The sequence below is a fragment of the Lissotriton vulgaris genome, chromosome 2_1 (assembly GCF_964263255.1).
Source record: "Lissotriton vulgaris chromosome 2_1, aLisVul1.2, whole genome shotgun sequence".
Classification (NCBI taxonomy): Eukaryota; Metazoa; Chordata; class Amphibia; order Caudata; family Salamandridae; genus Lissotriton; species Lissotriton vulgaris.
In genome coordinates this window covers 1,348,362,161-1,348,379,076 of record NC_141687.1, presented here as the reverse complement: position 1 = coordinate 1,348,379,076, position 16,916 = coordinate 1,348,362,161, and the positions used below count along the sequence as shown (strand labels likewise).

Below are 16,916 nucleotides of genomic sequence, written 5' to 3'. Positions count from 1 at the left end.
ACAACAACGGCGCTGGGCTGGCCGGCCGCTGCAATAGACGGAGTCGGAGCAGGGAGGCCGCCAAATCCTGCCAGGGGGCCGCCAGTGCCACGAACGGATCCTCGTCGTGGCGGCCCCTGGGGTTTGGCGGCCCTGTGCAGGTGCACAGTTTGCACATGCCTAGGGCCGGCCCTGGGAGCAGCGAAGAAAGAGGAGTATAGAGCGTCCCACGAAGGAAGTTGTTGGTGTTCCAGGCGCAGGATTGGCTCATGGCTGTTGGACTTTTTTCTCTCACAATGCCTTCCTGCATCATGGGAAATGTAGTTTGTAGTTTTTCTTGCTGCTATATAACTTTGGTAAAGCTGCTGGAGCAAAATAAACGGAGAAAGAAAAGCCTAATCTGAAGCCTCCGGTCCTGCCATAGAAGTTAACTTTTTTGGTTGTGATTCGATGGGAGAAGGAAGCATTTAGTTGTTTACAGAATATTTTTTGTAATGTTTCTAAACTAATTGCCTGATGGGATTAACCTAAGTTCTGGAGAAACTAGTGTAGAACTTGAAGCCTTTTCAGGCTCTCCTTACAGCCACATTTTTGTATATATGTACATCTTGCCCTAAATGGGTTTATGAATGTTTTGGTGCATAGCGAATCTGACGGTGTTTCACCAATAATATTATCGTAGCTGTAATGTTAGTTCAGTGGTAGGGTCTGCTTGGAAAGTGCTCTGGCACCCCTAGGTCTGGTTTGCCTCATATGAAGCAGCACATAAATAAGTCTCGCATTTTCTACTTATGAGAGGTAAATATAAGACTATGATTATAGTATAAGAAATCATTGTCACTGTTTCGTATGTAATTTGCCTTTTGTCATTGCTGATCCCTCTTTTGCGGGTTTGGGTCTTTCTGATAGATATTCGCTGGTTCTTCACTATTAGATTATCCCCAGACGCCAGCCTGGATATGGAATATTTTTCAGCTAGCCCCTATGCGCCAGTAAGTGGTATTGTGTGGCTTTGTGTTGGCTTTGCTGTTGAGCTGACGGCTGGAGCTGCATGTAAGCGCCATCCAAATGCTCTGTCAGTTATTTGTTTTCTCACCATTGTATGTGTATCTGGAGCTGGCTCCTAACCTTTTCTAATCAGTTGACTAGTATTTTCTCTAAAATATCTTTCCATTGTGCAAGTGAACATATCCTGTCCGAAAACTACAACATTTCTATTGTGTTGCTTCTTCCCGTCCTCCCCCTCTTGTCCGTGTTGCTTCTGTCCCTCCCACCCCCTCTTGTCCGTGTTGCTTCCTCTGTTGTCAACCTTGTTTCGACCCTTGCACCCCACCCTTCTGCTGTCCATGCCCATCCTCTTAAGTTCATCCATAATGTCTGATTCAGTACAAATACAATGGTCAGATGAACAATTCATTAAAAAATGTGTGCTACACCGTTACTTTTGCAGCTGCAGCGCGAGTAGGACACTTCAGATACTGATTTTTCTTTTGAATAGCTAAATCAGTCCTCACATTTGCTGTCCAATTACAAAATTAGAGCTATGACATGGCCAGTGCTGAACACGTCCTAGCACTTTTATTTACTTTCCGCTGTGTTGCACAGTGGATGTGCTGCTGTGCAATATGGTGAAAACATTAATAAAATCAATAGATCTTGCATAGAGAAGATCTGTTGGCTTTATCAATGCTTTTTGAATAAGGAGATGGGCTACAGGACCCTTACCTCGAGATCTGACCAATCTCCAGTCAGATGCTTCCAGAATGGATTATCAAGATGAGAACACCTCTAGTTTCCAAGGACCTGGAATTTCAGGAAAGGACTTCAGTGAGAGACTTGTCCTTATCAGGCAATCCTCAGACCCAGTTGTTAGACATGTCCTGTCCAAGATGGCCTATGCGCTAGGCCTTTCGGTAGTTGTCATCCCTAAGCAAAGCAAACCAGATTGGGTATGTGTGATTACATAAATATTGCAGATAAATCAGTGAATGAATAATGCGTTTGGCATTACACCTTAAATTGGCTTTACGCATGCGGTAAGTACATTGAACATGTGAACATCAACAATGGACCCACCTGTTAATTCTGAATGTAGTAAACTGATGACTTTTGCCACATACATAAGAGTGTGACTATTTAGAGGGCCCGTAGAGTGCGCCTGTTTACTGAAATTTTGAAACCCGGACAGGTCGCCATAGTGGTTCAAATCTTCGAGCAAGTCCATATCCCAAAAGTAGCACAATAAATGTAGGCGAGCCTTGCCACTTTCCTTCTGAGAGTTTGTGAGGACCTTAAGATGTCCTTCAGTCTTGCTTCCTGTCCCCTACTGAGGGGCCGATTCCGCAGCTGATCCTGATGCACCCAGAGTTTCTGTGGTGGTCGGCAAGACTGCAACAGATTGATGCATTAAAGGAACCCATGCTTTGACTCTGTGGCACTCTACCAGCTCCCACTGGCTGACCACCAGTTACGCGGAGGCCTGCAGTTGGTTTCTGCCAGTGAGTCAGCCCTCAGCTCAGTTTATGCCTCCTGAGCTGCTCCGGGTTAAGCTGAGACTTCAGGGCCAACTCCACGCCAGGCACCACAAACTATGCCGCTTCCAGCCACGTTGACATCGGCCCCAATGGAGCAAACGCTGGAGGAGGATGCGTATCCCATTGTTTTGTCTGGCTCTAAACCAAATCTGTCTCTACCTCTGCTGGAGTCTCGTCCTGACGCACCCATTCCAGTACACTGTCCCTGATAAGACAGTGTGATTAATTAGGAACTGCCCTTCAGTGCTCAAACAACTTTTTGGATCTGGTTCGGACCAGAGTTAGCCAGGTTTTGGTGATGATGGTGATTTGGGGGCTGGTGAATTTTGCTCTCAATATTATAATTTTTACCAGGACCTACAAAAAGAAGACTCAACACTTCACCAGACTGCCCTGAACTCTGGCTGGCATCTCCCCCTGGCTCTTCCATGGATGAGTCTGTCAAATTCACTGTAGTAATCTGACGAGCTGCTGAAGTTCCAGATTTGCAGAGCCCTTCTTGTGAAGTGAATACCAATGTCCTCAAGGAAGTTTTAATACCTGGAAAGACCTCATCTGAACCTTTGTCATTCAATGAAGCCCTAACTAACACCCTCATGGGCATAAACCTGCTGCAGCCCACTTGTGAACACGTGGGTGTGACGCTGTCACAGATCCGCTCCATGTGACCCTGCCTACCTGAAGCAGCATCCTACTCTTGAGAACCTGGTAGTACAGGTGGGGAGAACCTGGCCTGGCTGTTCGGGCTTCACTGTTCCCATTGAAGGGGGGTCAAGAGTGATTTGGGTATGGCCGAGTCCAATCCAAGGTGGCATGGTGGGTGAAAAATAGTTGATTGGGATGCGGCCCAAGTGATTGCCAGTGGCTGAGAATTCAAGCATTCCATTCCATTCCATTCGTCACCTTGTTTTTTATGCCCTAATTGTTTAAGCAGAGCATTCACAAGTAGGTGGCTCTCCAGTGCCACACATGAATGAGATTCACAGGCTTTCCTCCTGATGTTCAAGCTTTGCTCATGGCCATACCTTTTGATGGGTCTCACCATTTCTGGTGAGAAGGCAGATTCCACCCTTGAGAGCTCCAAGATAATTGAGCCACTGTGCTCTACCTTTCTCTCCACTGCATGTTTCTCCAATGAGTATCTTGTGAGATACTGGCTCACCCTTAGGGCAGTATCCCCAACAATGTTGAGCCTGTCAAAGCATTATTTGGATTCTCACCTGCAAGCAGCATCAGGGACCCCCGCCTTAACAGCAGACCTCTTTCAGAGTCTGGGTTAGGGAGTCCTGCAGTCAACGCTTAAGATCGCAGGGAGAGCAAAACTCCCAATCCCAAGGGCTTCTTGCAGATGCCTTCAGGCTACTTTAGTTTGCCCTTTACGGCACATGACCACCATGTAGGAGGCAGAATCAGCCATTTTCTCCATGGGTGGTAAACCGTAGCATCTGAGAGCTGGTGCCTTCAGATAATCCAACGGGGCTAGGCCCTGTCGTTCCTCTCCATTCAACCGCATCTTCAGCCCACATCAGAGCATCTTCTGGAGGGCCATTTTCCCATTTTGCTGCAGGAATTTCAGGCTTCTTTGGAGAAAGGAGGCATACAGAGGGCCCTTGCCTCCCCTATCAGAACTGGGCGTTACTCCTGTTACATAAAAGGGAGGTTGCTCTGTTCTATTTTAGATCTCAACATCTCAGTTTCTTCCTGCAAAAGAGCAAGTTCAGGATTATCACGCTGACCCATGTTCTATATGCCCTGGATCCAGGAAGTGGATGGTAGCGCTGGACATGCAGGATGCCTAGTTCCATGTTCCTGTCCGGCAGGCCCAAAGACCTTACCTGCAGTTCAAGGTGAGCCAGGTGCTTTTTAAGTGCCCCCTCAGGTGTTCACAAAGTTGATGGTGGTGGCAGCATACCTTCAGAGGCCAGGTTACCACAATTCCCATACCTCGATGACCGGTTTTTCAAGGCGGGCTTGCCATAGTCAGTCATGGATCTCTTCCAGGCATCTGCAAATCTCCTTATTTCACTGGGGTTCATGATCAAAGCGCAAAGTCATACCAGAATCTTTCACTGAGGCTCCCTTTTACCCATCCTGGTTACGGTGCACTTTCGGGCCACCACACGAGAGCAACGAGTCCAGGACTTTCAGCTATGAGCCTGATGTTTCAGCCTCGGTCCTGGGTCTCATTGAGGGTGTCTCTGAGGCTTCTTGTCCTATTAGCCTTCTGCATCCTACTGGTTGACAATACCAGATGGCACACGTGAGCTTTGCAATGGGATTTGGAGTGTCAGTGGCCCCAGCAGCAAGGGAACCTGTCTGGTTCCATTCAGGTTTCAGAGAAGACATCACAAGATATTCAGTGGTGGCTGCTCAACCACAACTGGACCAGGGCAGACTAGTCTCCCTACCCCACCCTGAAATGACGGTGGTGATTGACTCGTCACCTGTGGTTTGTTTGTAGGTCATTTGGGGGGGGGTGGAAATCAGTGGATTTTTGTTTCCACCAGAGATTAGTCTCCTCATCAACCTTCTGTCGTTGCATCCATTCACTTGGTGTTAAGAGCCTTCCTGGTGACTATCGAGGGGAAGCTTGTTTAAGTTCTCGCATAAGACACCACCACCCTGTGGTATTGCAATAGGCAGGGCGGCATCCTGGGCTTTATTCTAGGAGGCCCTGCGCCTCTTGAACGGGCTCAGTCCTCAGGGAACTATCCCTGAATGTTCACGACCTGACCAGATCTACAAACGCCAGGGACTCCTAGTGGATCATGGATGGCAGTTACACCGAAGGTGGTGAATGGCATTTTCTAGCAGTGGAGGGAACCATGGAACATTCTCTTCGCTACTGCTGGGAATGTGCAGTGTCAGCACTTTTGAGTGGCGTATGCGACTACTGTATGCCTTTCTGTTACCACCTCTCCTGCCCGGAGTTCTGAAGATCAGGAATGACCAGCCCAAATCTTCCTACTGTCCCCGGATTGAGAGGAGTGTTCGGTCCCCGGAACTCCTTGGCACGAATCTGCCCTCCGATCAGGGTGCCGCTTCGAGAGTATCTTCCGGTGCAGCAGCAGTGTCCACCCAGACCTGCCCAATCTCCACCACCATCCATGTCTGGAGATTTGAGTGGCAGCAATGGCACACATTCACTCTTCCTCCTAAAAATTTGGATGTCCTCCTTGCGGCCAGGCATGGGACAGATTTGTACCCTGATGTGGCTGCTACAGTAAGGGCCAAACTGTTTAATGTTTTGCTGTTCATTTTGTCTGTTGCCCAACAAGAACTTGCAGTGGGCATGGTTGGCACTTCCGGTGTTTTTTCCGTCTAAGGTCCAACAGTCCTCATTCAAATCTCCTACTATGATTCGATTTCTCATAGGCTTGACCCCCATGTTTCCTCCTATCCCCATTGTGATGCAACACCATCATTTAATCTTTCCTTTCCTTATGTTTACCCATTTTTAGCCATTGCATAGCTGTCCTCTACATCTCCTTATCCTGAAGACTGTCTTCCTCATCGTGATAACCTTCGCTTTTTGCCGGAGTACGCTTTATCACTCCCGCCACCTGACACTATGTAATATATGGGTGAATTGATGCAGAGGACTAAAGCGGCATATCTTTCGAAAGTTGTGACTCCTTTTCACATCAGACTCCCATCACTCTTCTGATGTTCTTTGCCCCACTCATACCCCGAAGGAGGATAGACTTAATCGATTTGACTCCAAAAGAGTGGCCAGCTTCTAAAACAATCATACTGAAGACCATTTTCTCTATGATCAGCTGTTGTGGAGTTTTATGAGGGGAAGAAAGGTATTGAACTGCAAAAGAGGACTTTGTCCAGTTGGCTAGTTCTCTGCTTAAAATCTGCTAAGTCAAATCTAAGAAGCAGCCCACAGGAGTATTGAGGGCCTATTCCAGCAGGACCAATTCTGTTACCACTGTGTTTGCTTGTGAAGTGCCTTTCCTGGACAGTTGTCATGCAGCAACATTGGTATCGGTGCACACGCCCTCAAAACACCACTGCCTTGAAAACTAGCACTGATAGGACAACCCTTTTTTTACTGTAGGGCCTTTTGTTCCGAGTCATTCCACAGACCCAGCACGTGGGGAGGTACTTCTTTGATATCTATTGTAAGGTAAAGGAGTCTGCGGTTAAATATCCATCAAAAGAACAAGCTACTTACTTTTGGTAACGTTCTTTCTGATTGGTACTGGTATTTAACGGCAGAATCCTCACTGCCTTCTCGCCTGCCTGTTCAGAGGAATGCACTCTTTTTCCATCTCAAAAGGTCCAAATTGGAGATCTACAAACTGAAGTGAATAATTAATTTTTGGTTTTGGTCTCCTCTTTCGAGGGCGTGTGGACGGTGTCCAGAAAGAAACTGACGTCAGCATGCTTGGGTGGCGCCTATATTCTGGCTCCAGTTTTAACTTCTTGGATGGAGCCTAGTCACTGCGGAGCCACATGACTCCCCCGATCAGTGTACAGTGGCTATGCTGAAAAATCTTTCTGATCAAGTCTGGTGTCTGTGGGTATTCTAAAGGTGAGGAATTTATGGTAGGATTGAGTATGCACCAGAAGGTGCGTAATTTGACTGAGCACTGAACAAAAGTTCAAGATTTGCAGGTGTCCCTACTTTTTCATACATTTGTATGTCTAGTGTGAGTCCATTAGATGATTGTATGCTCATTGGTGTGGATTTATTTGGAGTTTATTACCAATGTACCATCTTTTAGAACCTCAGTAAAATCGTATCCGCTCTGATTACATATGTCAACATCACCCTCTACTTTCAGAGATACAACAGCTTCAGAATAAGCTATGTTTTTAGCATGAGCAAAGGTTATAGCATTCTTCAGTCTTCAATGATTCTTCTAGAATTTGGTTATCGATCAAGATGTTAATATTTAACGTGTATTTTTCCTGAGTATTAGTATTGCAAGTTGGGACATGATTACGTTTTTATTGCCCTACAATCACTTTTCATCTAAACTTCGTTCTTTTTGTTTTAAGAACATTCTGTTGAGGATTTTAACTTGTGTAAAGAAAAAAACACAATAAGAAAAAAACACAATTTGGGTGCATCCTACATGGTCAAAAGAGAACGCTTATGATGAAGAAAGTGATGCCTCATAGGTCTCCTTAAACTTGTCAATACCTCTCTTCCCTGATAAACGTCCTCCTTGGGTAAAAGTTGCTAGCTGTTAATGGTACTTGTCGTCAGTTAGAGCTAAAACTAAATCACCTTCTGCAGCATATTGCAGCCTTCTTGTGAGCGCCTAACTCCAGCTCAGGTGTCGTATGTTTCCGGATATGTCCAATGCAATTGGTAGTGGTGCTTTCAAATAAGCTTTCTTCTTTGCCTCCATCGTAGTAGGCAATCCATCATCCAATTTTTTCCACTCCTGGGCTTGCTGTGTTGGCCTTCCATGCCTTCTGCACCAACTCTACCTGCAAGTTAATATACATTTTGGAAGGAGTGAGTTCACTATATAGCCTGTTGTAGTCTCAGCTGAAGTGTTTAGGCACCCATCCCTTCTTGTAATAGGATAAATGTGTTTTGTTCTGAGCATATAGTGTAGAGGAAAGCCGTACATCCTCCGGGTTTCCATAACTCTGTGACTGTTTTAAATTTTGTTGAAACATTCTCTTTCCGGATGCTTGACAGGAAGTCGAAACTGATACATCCTACTGGCAAAAAAAAATTCTAAGCCTCTGGTTGTCTGAACACGAGGTACTATTATTGTCTCTAGTACTCGTGCTTAAGAAATTTAATGGAACCTTATAAGCAAGGCTCTTTGCTGAAGATGTGGACACCATCAGGGTTAAGTCCAGGCATTAACATTTGTTGGTATTTGAAGTCACCTTCTGTGGGCAGTTGTTCAACGGCGGTTCCTCCGTGTGTGTACTCACTCTCACACTCACACTCACTCACACATACTCTCTCACACTCTCACACTCTCACACTCTCTCAAACTCTCACACACTATCTCTCTCTTACACACTATCTCTCTCTCTCACACACTATCTCTCTCTCACACACTGTCTCTCTCACACACTGCCTCTCTCACACACTGTCTCTCTCACACACTGTCTCTCTCACACACTGTCTCTCTCACACACTGTCTCTCTCACACACTGTCTCTCTCACACACTGTCTCTCTCACACACTGTCTCTCTCACACACTGTCTCTCTCACACACTGTCTCTCTCACACACTGTCTCTCTCACACACTGTCTCTCTCACACACTGTCTCTCTCACACACTGTCTCTCTCACACACTGTCTCTCTCACACACTGTCTCTCTCACACACTGTCTCTCTCTCACACACTGTCTCTCTCTCACACACTGTCTCTCTCTCACACTCTCTCACACACTCTCTCACACTCTCACACACACACTCTCTCACACACTCTCTCACACACTCTCTCACACACTCTCTCACACTCTCTCTCACACTCTCTCTCACACTCTCTCACACACTCTCACACACACTCTCACACACACTCTCACACACACTCTCACACACACACTCTCACACACACTCTCACACACACTCTCACACACACTCTCACACACACTCTCACACACACTCTCACACACACTCTCACACACACTCACACACACTCTCACACACACTCACACACACTCACACACTCTCTCACACTCTCTCACACACTCTCTCACACACTCTGTCTCTCTCACACACTGTCTCTCTCACACACTCTCTCTCACACACTGTCTCTCTCACACACTGTCTCTCTCACACACTGTCTCTCTCACACACTGTCTCTCTCACACACTGTCTCTCTCACACACTGTCTCTCTCACACACTGTCTCTCTCACACACTGTCTCTCTCACACACTGTCTCTCTCACACACTGTCTCTCTCACACACTGTCTCTCTCACACACTGTCTCTCTCACACACTGTCTCTCTCACACACTGTCTCTCTCACACACTGTCTCTCTCACACACTGTCTCTCTCACACACTGTCTCTCTCACACACTGTCTCTCTCACACACTGTCTCTCTCACACACTGTCTCTCTCACACACTGTCTCTCTCAGACACACTCTCTCTGACACACTCTCTCTGACACTCTCTCTCTGACACTCTCTCTCTGACACTCTCTCTCTGACACTCTCTCTCTGACACACTCTCTCTGACGCACTCTCTCTGACGCACTCTCTCTGACACACTCTCTCTGACGCACTCTCTCTGACGCACTCTCTCTGACGCACTCTCTCTGACGCACTCTCTCTGACGCACTCTCTCTGACACACTCTCTCTGACACACTCTCTCTGACACACTCTCTCTGACACACTCTCTCTGACACACTCTCTCTGACACACTCTCTCTGACACACTCTCTCTGACACACTCTCTCTGACACACTCTCTCTGACACACTCTCTCTGACACACACTCTCTCCCACTCTGTCTCCCACTCTGTCTCCCACTCTGTCTCCCACTCTGTCTCCCACTCTGTCTCCCACTCTGTCTCCCACTCTGTCTCCCACTCTGTCTCCCACTCTGTCTCCCACTCTGTCTCCCACTCTGTCTCCCCCACTCTGTCTCCCCCACTCTGTCTCCCCCACTCTGTCTCCCCCACTCTGTCTCCCCCACTCTGTCTCCCCCACTCTGTCTCCCCCACTCTGTCTCCCCCACTCTGTCTCCCCCACTCTGTCTCCCCCACTCTGTCTCCCCCACTCTGTCTCCCCCACTCTGTCTCCCCCACTCTGTCTCCCCCACTCTGTCTCCCCCACTCTGTCTCCCCCACTCTGTCTCCCCCACTCTGTCTCCCCCACTCTGTCTCCCCCACTCTGTCTCCCCCACTCTGTCTCCCCCACTCTGTCTCCCCCACTCTGTCTCCCCCACTCTGTCTCCCCCACTCTGTCTCCCCCACTCTGTCTCCCCCACTCTGTCTCCCCCACTCTGTCTCCCCCACTCTGTCTCCCCCACTCTGTCTCCCCCACTCTGTCTCCCCCACTCTGTCTCCCCCACTCTGTCTCTCCCACTCTGTCTCTCCCACTCTGTCTCTCCCACTCTGTCTCTCCCACTCTGTCTCTCCCACTCTGTCTCTCCCACTCTGTCTCTCCCACTCTGTCTCTCCCACTCTGTCTCTCCCACTCTGTCTCTCTCTCTCTCTCACACACTCTGTCTCTCTCTCTCTCTCTCACACACTCTGTCTCTCTCTCTCTCTCACACACTCTGTCTCTCTCTCTCTCTCACACACTCTGTCTCTCTCTCTCTCTCACACACTCTGTCTCTCTCTCTCTCTCACACACTCTGTCTCTCTCTCTCTCTCACACACTCTGTCTCTCTCTCTCTCTCACACACTCTGTCTCTCTCTCTCTCTCACACACTCTGTCTCTCTCTCTCTCTCACACACTCTGTCTCTCTCTCTCTCTCACACACTCTGTCTCTCTCTCTCTCTCACACACTCTGTCTCTCTCTCTCTCTCACACACTCTGTCTCTCTCTCTCTCTCACACACTCTGTCTCTCTCTCTCTCTCACACACTCTGTCTCACACTCTGCCCAACAGAGTGCGGGGGTCTGGCCAGTGGGTCATTGCTGCTTTTCGGCTGCAATGAGGAGTGGCCATTTCTATTGGAAGTAAGCATATAGGTTTGGCTGGCTATATCCCTATGGCCAGCCTGACATGCGCAATTCAAACCACTCCAACCCAGCTGTCCTAGACAGCTGGGTTGGGCAGCAGGCAGAAGCCTCCACTGCCTTTTGGAGCATTGAGGCACTCTGCTCCAGCCAATCCAGATGCTTCTCATGCTGTTTCACAATAAGAGAGCAGTATCTGGATTGGCTAAGGTAGTTGGCTGGGTGACGTCACCTCACGCTCTGAGTCTGGAGGCATGTAATGGAGATCATCAAGTAAATGCTGCAGGATAAGGTAGGTAACTTTTATTTGTTCTTTCTTTGATGTTTATTTTAATGTTTTAATGTAATTATATAATGGCAGTGTGTTTTAACGCATGTAGTGCCCCTCTGTATATTTGTCACTTACCTCCACTGCAGTTGTTGGCAATTGTTTAAAGATTTGGAAATCTCATAGAAGGTTCACCTGCCATTAGGAGCATGTTTCTTTAAAGATCTGTATTATTTTTGGTTTTGAGACCAACAGGAATATTGTAATTGGAGATATTGCGCTCCACCTTATAACTGGGCAGCCATCATATTCCATTAACGTGATGCCTTTGTAGACATTAAGGAATAGTAATACTATTAAATATTGATGATTTGTTACATGGAATGGTCATCTGACGCAACCTATATATTTCTTTTCTTAGTTGGCCCACCATACTGCCTTCATCTACGTGTCAAGTTCTACTCCTCTGAACCAAACAATCTTCGGGAAGAGCTGACAAGGTACTTCTTTGAACGAAATGCTGATTTCAGATATGTTGCTCATATGCTGTTTTGGATCAAACCTGGAGCCCATTTACAGTTCTCAGCTCCCTACTGTTTTACTGAGATTGATACCGGACTTGCAAAGACCGATGTGTTTACTCTGTCTTCAGCTTTTGTACAGAGTCCTGAAACACTGAACACCGCTGTGTCCATCAGTCTTGGGCAGGCCAGTACCACACTATTGTAGAATATGTGCCATATAACGTGGACCCTTTCATCTGGGGTTTTCACAAGCACGAAGGATGCAATATTGAGAGATTAGTAAAGAATGCTGTTTTATTTGTTCTGGTAAGGAAGTGACTCGAGCCTGATAACTCTGAGGTCAGTCTGGTTAGAGTAGAAGATGGCTGCTGTCCATTTGTGATGCAAGACTTGAGCCCCCCTTATTTATTTGAATGATGACGGGTTTGACTCATGTAGCTGATTATGAGAAATGGGTCATGGTATAGATCAATAGGAAGGGTTGATATTAACATGAAACTGCTTTATTCAATGTATTGGTTTTTCTTTAGAGTTTACACTAAAATAGGAAACAACGAGATAGATTATATGACTGGTAAATGAGACAAGGGAAGAGGGCATAACTGGTTGCCTCAGTAGCAAAACTCTACCTTGGTATTTAAGTTGTTTGGCGAGAGACTACATCAGATAAGCGAACGTTTCCATGTGTCATGACTTAGCACAGGTGTGAACAAACGAAGGTGCACTGAAGGGCACAATTAGGGTAGGGCTTGTATTGAAGTAAAAGAATATGCAACGGTTTGCCTTACTGTGTCAAGCTGATTATTTTACCTGCTATTTAACGATTGTGTAGCCCAAAATTAATTCACAAAAAGTCTGCTGAACGCATATAAGCAAATTGGTGGGTTTTTTTGGTTTATTTTTTGTAAACAACAATAAGGTGCTACATTTGAATGTCGTTTTGTAGCAGTAACATTTATTGTTAAACTACTTAATTTCTCTAGTTAACTAAAGTTGGTTGTCCATTGTAGTTCAAGATCAGAAGGAATGTGTTTGTTTATTGGCGTGGAAAGATTGCACTTCCAAAGAATTGGGAATTCTGAATTGCATTTATCTGTTGGTCATTTTTGTGAACGGAATATGCTCTTGCAGACCATATTGGATGATGGGAAATGATGAAAGGTTGAGTAACTGGGCGTTAGTGAGGTAACAAATGGCAACTACTTACTTCATCCACAGTTCACGTTTCAGTGCTTGAGGGAAGGATATGGCCTTGAAGAGATCTTTTGGGGTGGAGGTTGAGATCATCATTGTTTTAACTGATTTACTCTTATTGGATAGTAATCTAGTTCTGTATTGGTGTATTATGTAGAATAAAGTAGTGGACAACCCGGTTGCATTTAAAGGAGTTGATTGCATTGGTTATTCATTTGGGTAGAAGAGTAAAGATGCAGGAGATAATACATTTCTTTGCCATTGATGCTTCGTTGGAAGCTGCCCTTGATATTCAGATTAACGTCACGTTTAAATCTCTGCCATTTCAAGGACTTAGAATTTGTTTTACCTTCTAGATTAGATTAATCAACTGTAGCAAGACTTTAAGCTGTTTCAGACAGGATATCCAGCACTAAGTCCTTGGCAACAATTCCTCCTCTCTCGCAGGAAAGTGAAGTCTCGCGGGAGTATCCAGGGACCAAATAAAAGGTTCCTCAAGAAAAAACAAACGTTGCTGGGAAGGCATATGGTATTATGGAGTAGCAGCAGTGACACTACAAGTTTAAAAGCTGAATGTTAATCATTAGTTAAGCCCTTAACCAGGATGACCAGACACATCAGAGACATGAAGGAATGTATAGAGAACAAAAGAACCCAATTGATGGAACATTTTAGAAGTGCCTAATTTAGGTATGTTTCTGAAATGAGACCGTTGGACCGCTCTAGAGAGGTTGAGGAATGTTTTCAAGTGAACTAGGATGAAGGTTGAATTACCCAGGCAATAGATCCACAAATGTATTCCTAACAAAATGTCACTGGCACCAATACCGCCACTTTGCATTACAGTCCCAACATATAATAGATTTCAGGTATTAAGCCCACTGGATGATAAGGATTGACATATGTTGGGCGATGGCCTAACCCCGAACCATTACCTACCAGGGTCTCTGCACAGGGAGACCGAGGGGGAAACATCAAAATCCCGGTCACGCCCTTCCCTAATGCTGCAAGTTATTAGGCAGGCTGATGTGGAACTGCCCATTGCTAGGAATAGCGAACTAAACCATATACCTCCTGGGGTGGCAACTGAAATCACATTAATATTAGCTGAGGAGTCGCCTGACCTTTCTCATAAGGAGGGCCCGGGTACCCCCCGAAGTACATCTGCTAATGTCATCTTAAACGAAGGCTACACTGTTGTAGCATGGAACATCGCAGGCCCTCCGCAAGAAATTAGATACACCCTTCTGGAGGGATTTTGTCTCCCTAGGATATGATATTATTTGCCTGCAGGAAACCTGGTGTAGGGAACCGATTTTTGTTGAGGGTTACACCTCACATTGGCTAAGCGCTGCCAACTCTGTGGCGGGCAGAGCAAAGGGTGGTCTTCTGTTGCTCGTGTCGAACAAACTAACTATCTAAAATCAAAAGTTGTTCTTCAATAGACACTCATAGTTAGGTAATGAGGCTTGATTTTCGCAGGGGTAAAGATCTGGTCCTAATTAATTACTATAATAATATCTTTAACAATAGTAGGGGGACTGTACTGCAGGCCCTGGGCAAGGAGATTGATAGCCAACTTACTTGACAGTGCCAGTACCCTATCATTGTATGGGCAGGCTATTTTTAACTTTCAAGCATGCCCGCTGGCGCAATCTGTGGGTTTATGACGGGTCATAGTGCTGATAACGCCGACCACATACACTTCCCCCATTGTGAATATGGTCTAGCCCTAAATACATTAATGGCGAAATTTGATTTAGAACTACTAAATTGCACTATGAGAAGGGGCAACATCAACTGCCCAACCTTCACTGGCAGGAATGCCGCTAGTAACATTGACCATATCCTAATTTCATGCAATAGTGATTATTCTAACCTATGGACAGAACAGGCAGTAAGCGACCACAATAGTATCTCTAAATCACAGTTATGTTGGAGGAACAAATCATACAATAATAATGACCGCATCTCCAATATTGTCCCGATAAGAACAAATGGTATGAGGATTAAATGGGCTGGAGTTGACCCTCTAAAGATCCAAAGGGACGTGGTAACAAAATGCAGAAAAGAAATAGACCACTGTCTTAGCGATGAGGTTTACCCACATACATTGATCTGTAACTTTTTTGAGATAAATAAAACAATTAAAGGCATACTACCTAAGAGTATCAAAGGAACAAAACGGGTGCATGCAGGATGGTCTGACAAAAAGTGTACCCAAGCTTTACATAGCCTGAAAATTGCCCTAGGCATTAAACCATGCAACCAAAAACATATTCATGTCTTACGCCACACTTCTAAATCAACCATCGAGGCACAGAAAAGGGAACTACAATCGGAAGCCTGGGATAAACTTAGCTTAGCAGACACAAATAATAGTAAACTGTTTTGGAAAACTGTAAACAGCCCCTTTTTACAGAATGACCGTACTCCAAGATTAACGTCATATGTAAATTGCAACGCTTGGATCGAACAATTTACTAATATTTTTAACCCGGATAGGGAGGTTTACATTTACCATATAATTATGTCACATGGCCCACATTACCCCTGCTAATCAGCGTAGAAGTACATGAGGGGCTAGTTAACAGCAAGGGGAGCAATGCACCGGGCCCCGATGGGGTGCCGATTGACTTCTACAGAAGTGAAATGGATTTATTGGCCCCGATTCTATCAAGGATTTTTAATGCTGTGGCATTGGGTAATTTCCTGATGTCCTGGGGTCAGTCAATAATTATTCCCCTTTTTAAACAGGCATTTGCAATGCAATAGGTCTCGCATTAGGAAATTTTGAGCTATTGGTATTGTAAATGACACATTTTATTTATGTGTTTGTTTTGAAAGTAGCTAAAGTATTAGCTTTGTAATTTACAATGCCAATAGTTTTAACTTTTGAAAACGTGACACCTATAGCATTTGTAATGCAATATGTGTTGTATTTACTTGACTTAGATGTATTAATATTACAAATAACAATGGCTTTTATTTTTTTAAATAATTAATACTTAAATAAAAGTTATTGTAATTTATAATGGCAATAGCTTAAACTTTTTGGGAAGATTATGTTCAGTGTATTTTATTGTGATGAAAATCCAAGAACAGCAGTGAAATATTAACATCTTTATGTGACATTTGCAATAAAGCTTGAATCTTTGAGAGAACATATTAGAACCAGTTGTTGTTGAATGGTTGCACAGAGTGATGCTGTAGCGTTCAGTGGTGCTGAGTGATGCTGTGGCCTTCAGTGGTGCTGAGTGATGCTGTGGCCTTCAGTGGTGCTGAGTGATGCTGTGACCTTCAGTGGCGCAGAGTGGCGCGGTAATAAGGAGGATAGATAGAGGGTAGGAAAGAAAGGAGAGAAGAGGGGTGAAAGAAGGGTTGGCTAGAGATGCAGAATGAGGAGGTGAAAGATCACTAAAGGGGTGTTGGACAGCACACATACCATTTGATGTACATATACATTGCTCCAAAACGTTGTGCCGATTGCTTTACTAGGATGGCTTAGCATATGGGCACTTGACCCAAGAGAGGGGCGCTCATTAATATCACCTATTATAAGTTATTGGGTAGACCAGCGTGCCATTCACTATACATAAGTATACTTATGTATAGTGTAAGTAAGTATACTCCACTCCCAGATTCAAAAAAACCTGCTCAGGCGGAAAAACTTTTCAAGTATGTGCCTCTGCCATTTGGAATATGCTCCTAATCTCCATCCGGATGATCCAGGAAGAACTCTCCTTTCGGAAAGCCTTAAAAACTTTCCTGTTCTGCTAACCCCCTATTCATAAA

The 16,916-nt window shown here is 45.3% G+C and overlaps 1 protein-coding gene across 1 annotated transcript in view; it reads left to right on the top strand.

The window, feature by feature from the left end:
* The window catches only part of EPB41L5 (erythrocyte membrane protein band 4.1 like 5), a 1,452,967-nt gene that overhangs the window by 408,256 nt on the left and 1,027,795 nt on the right, over positions 1-16,916 (top strand). The window contains exon 5 of the mRNA XM_086957110.1: positions 11,825-11,903. Coding sequence (XP_086813236.1) covers positions 11,825-11,903 — 79 coding nt within the window. The remainder of the gene's footprint in view (positions 1-11,824; positions 11,904-16,916) is intronic.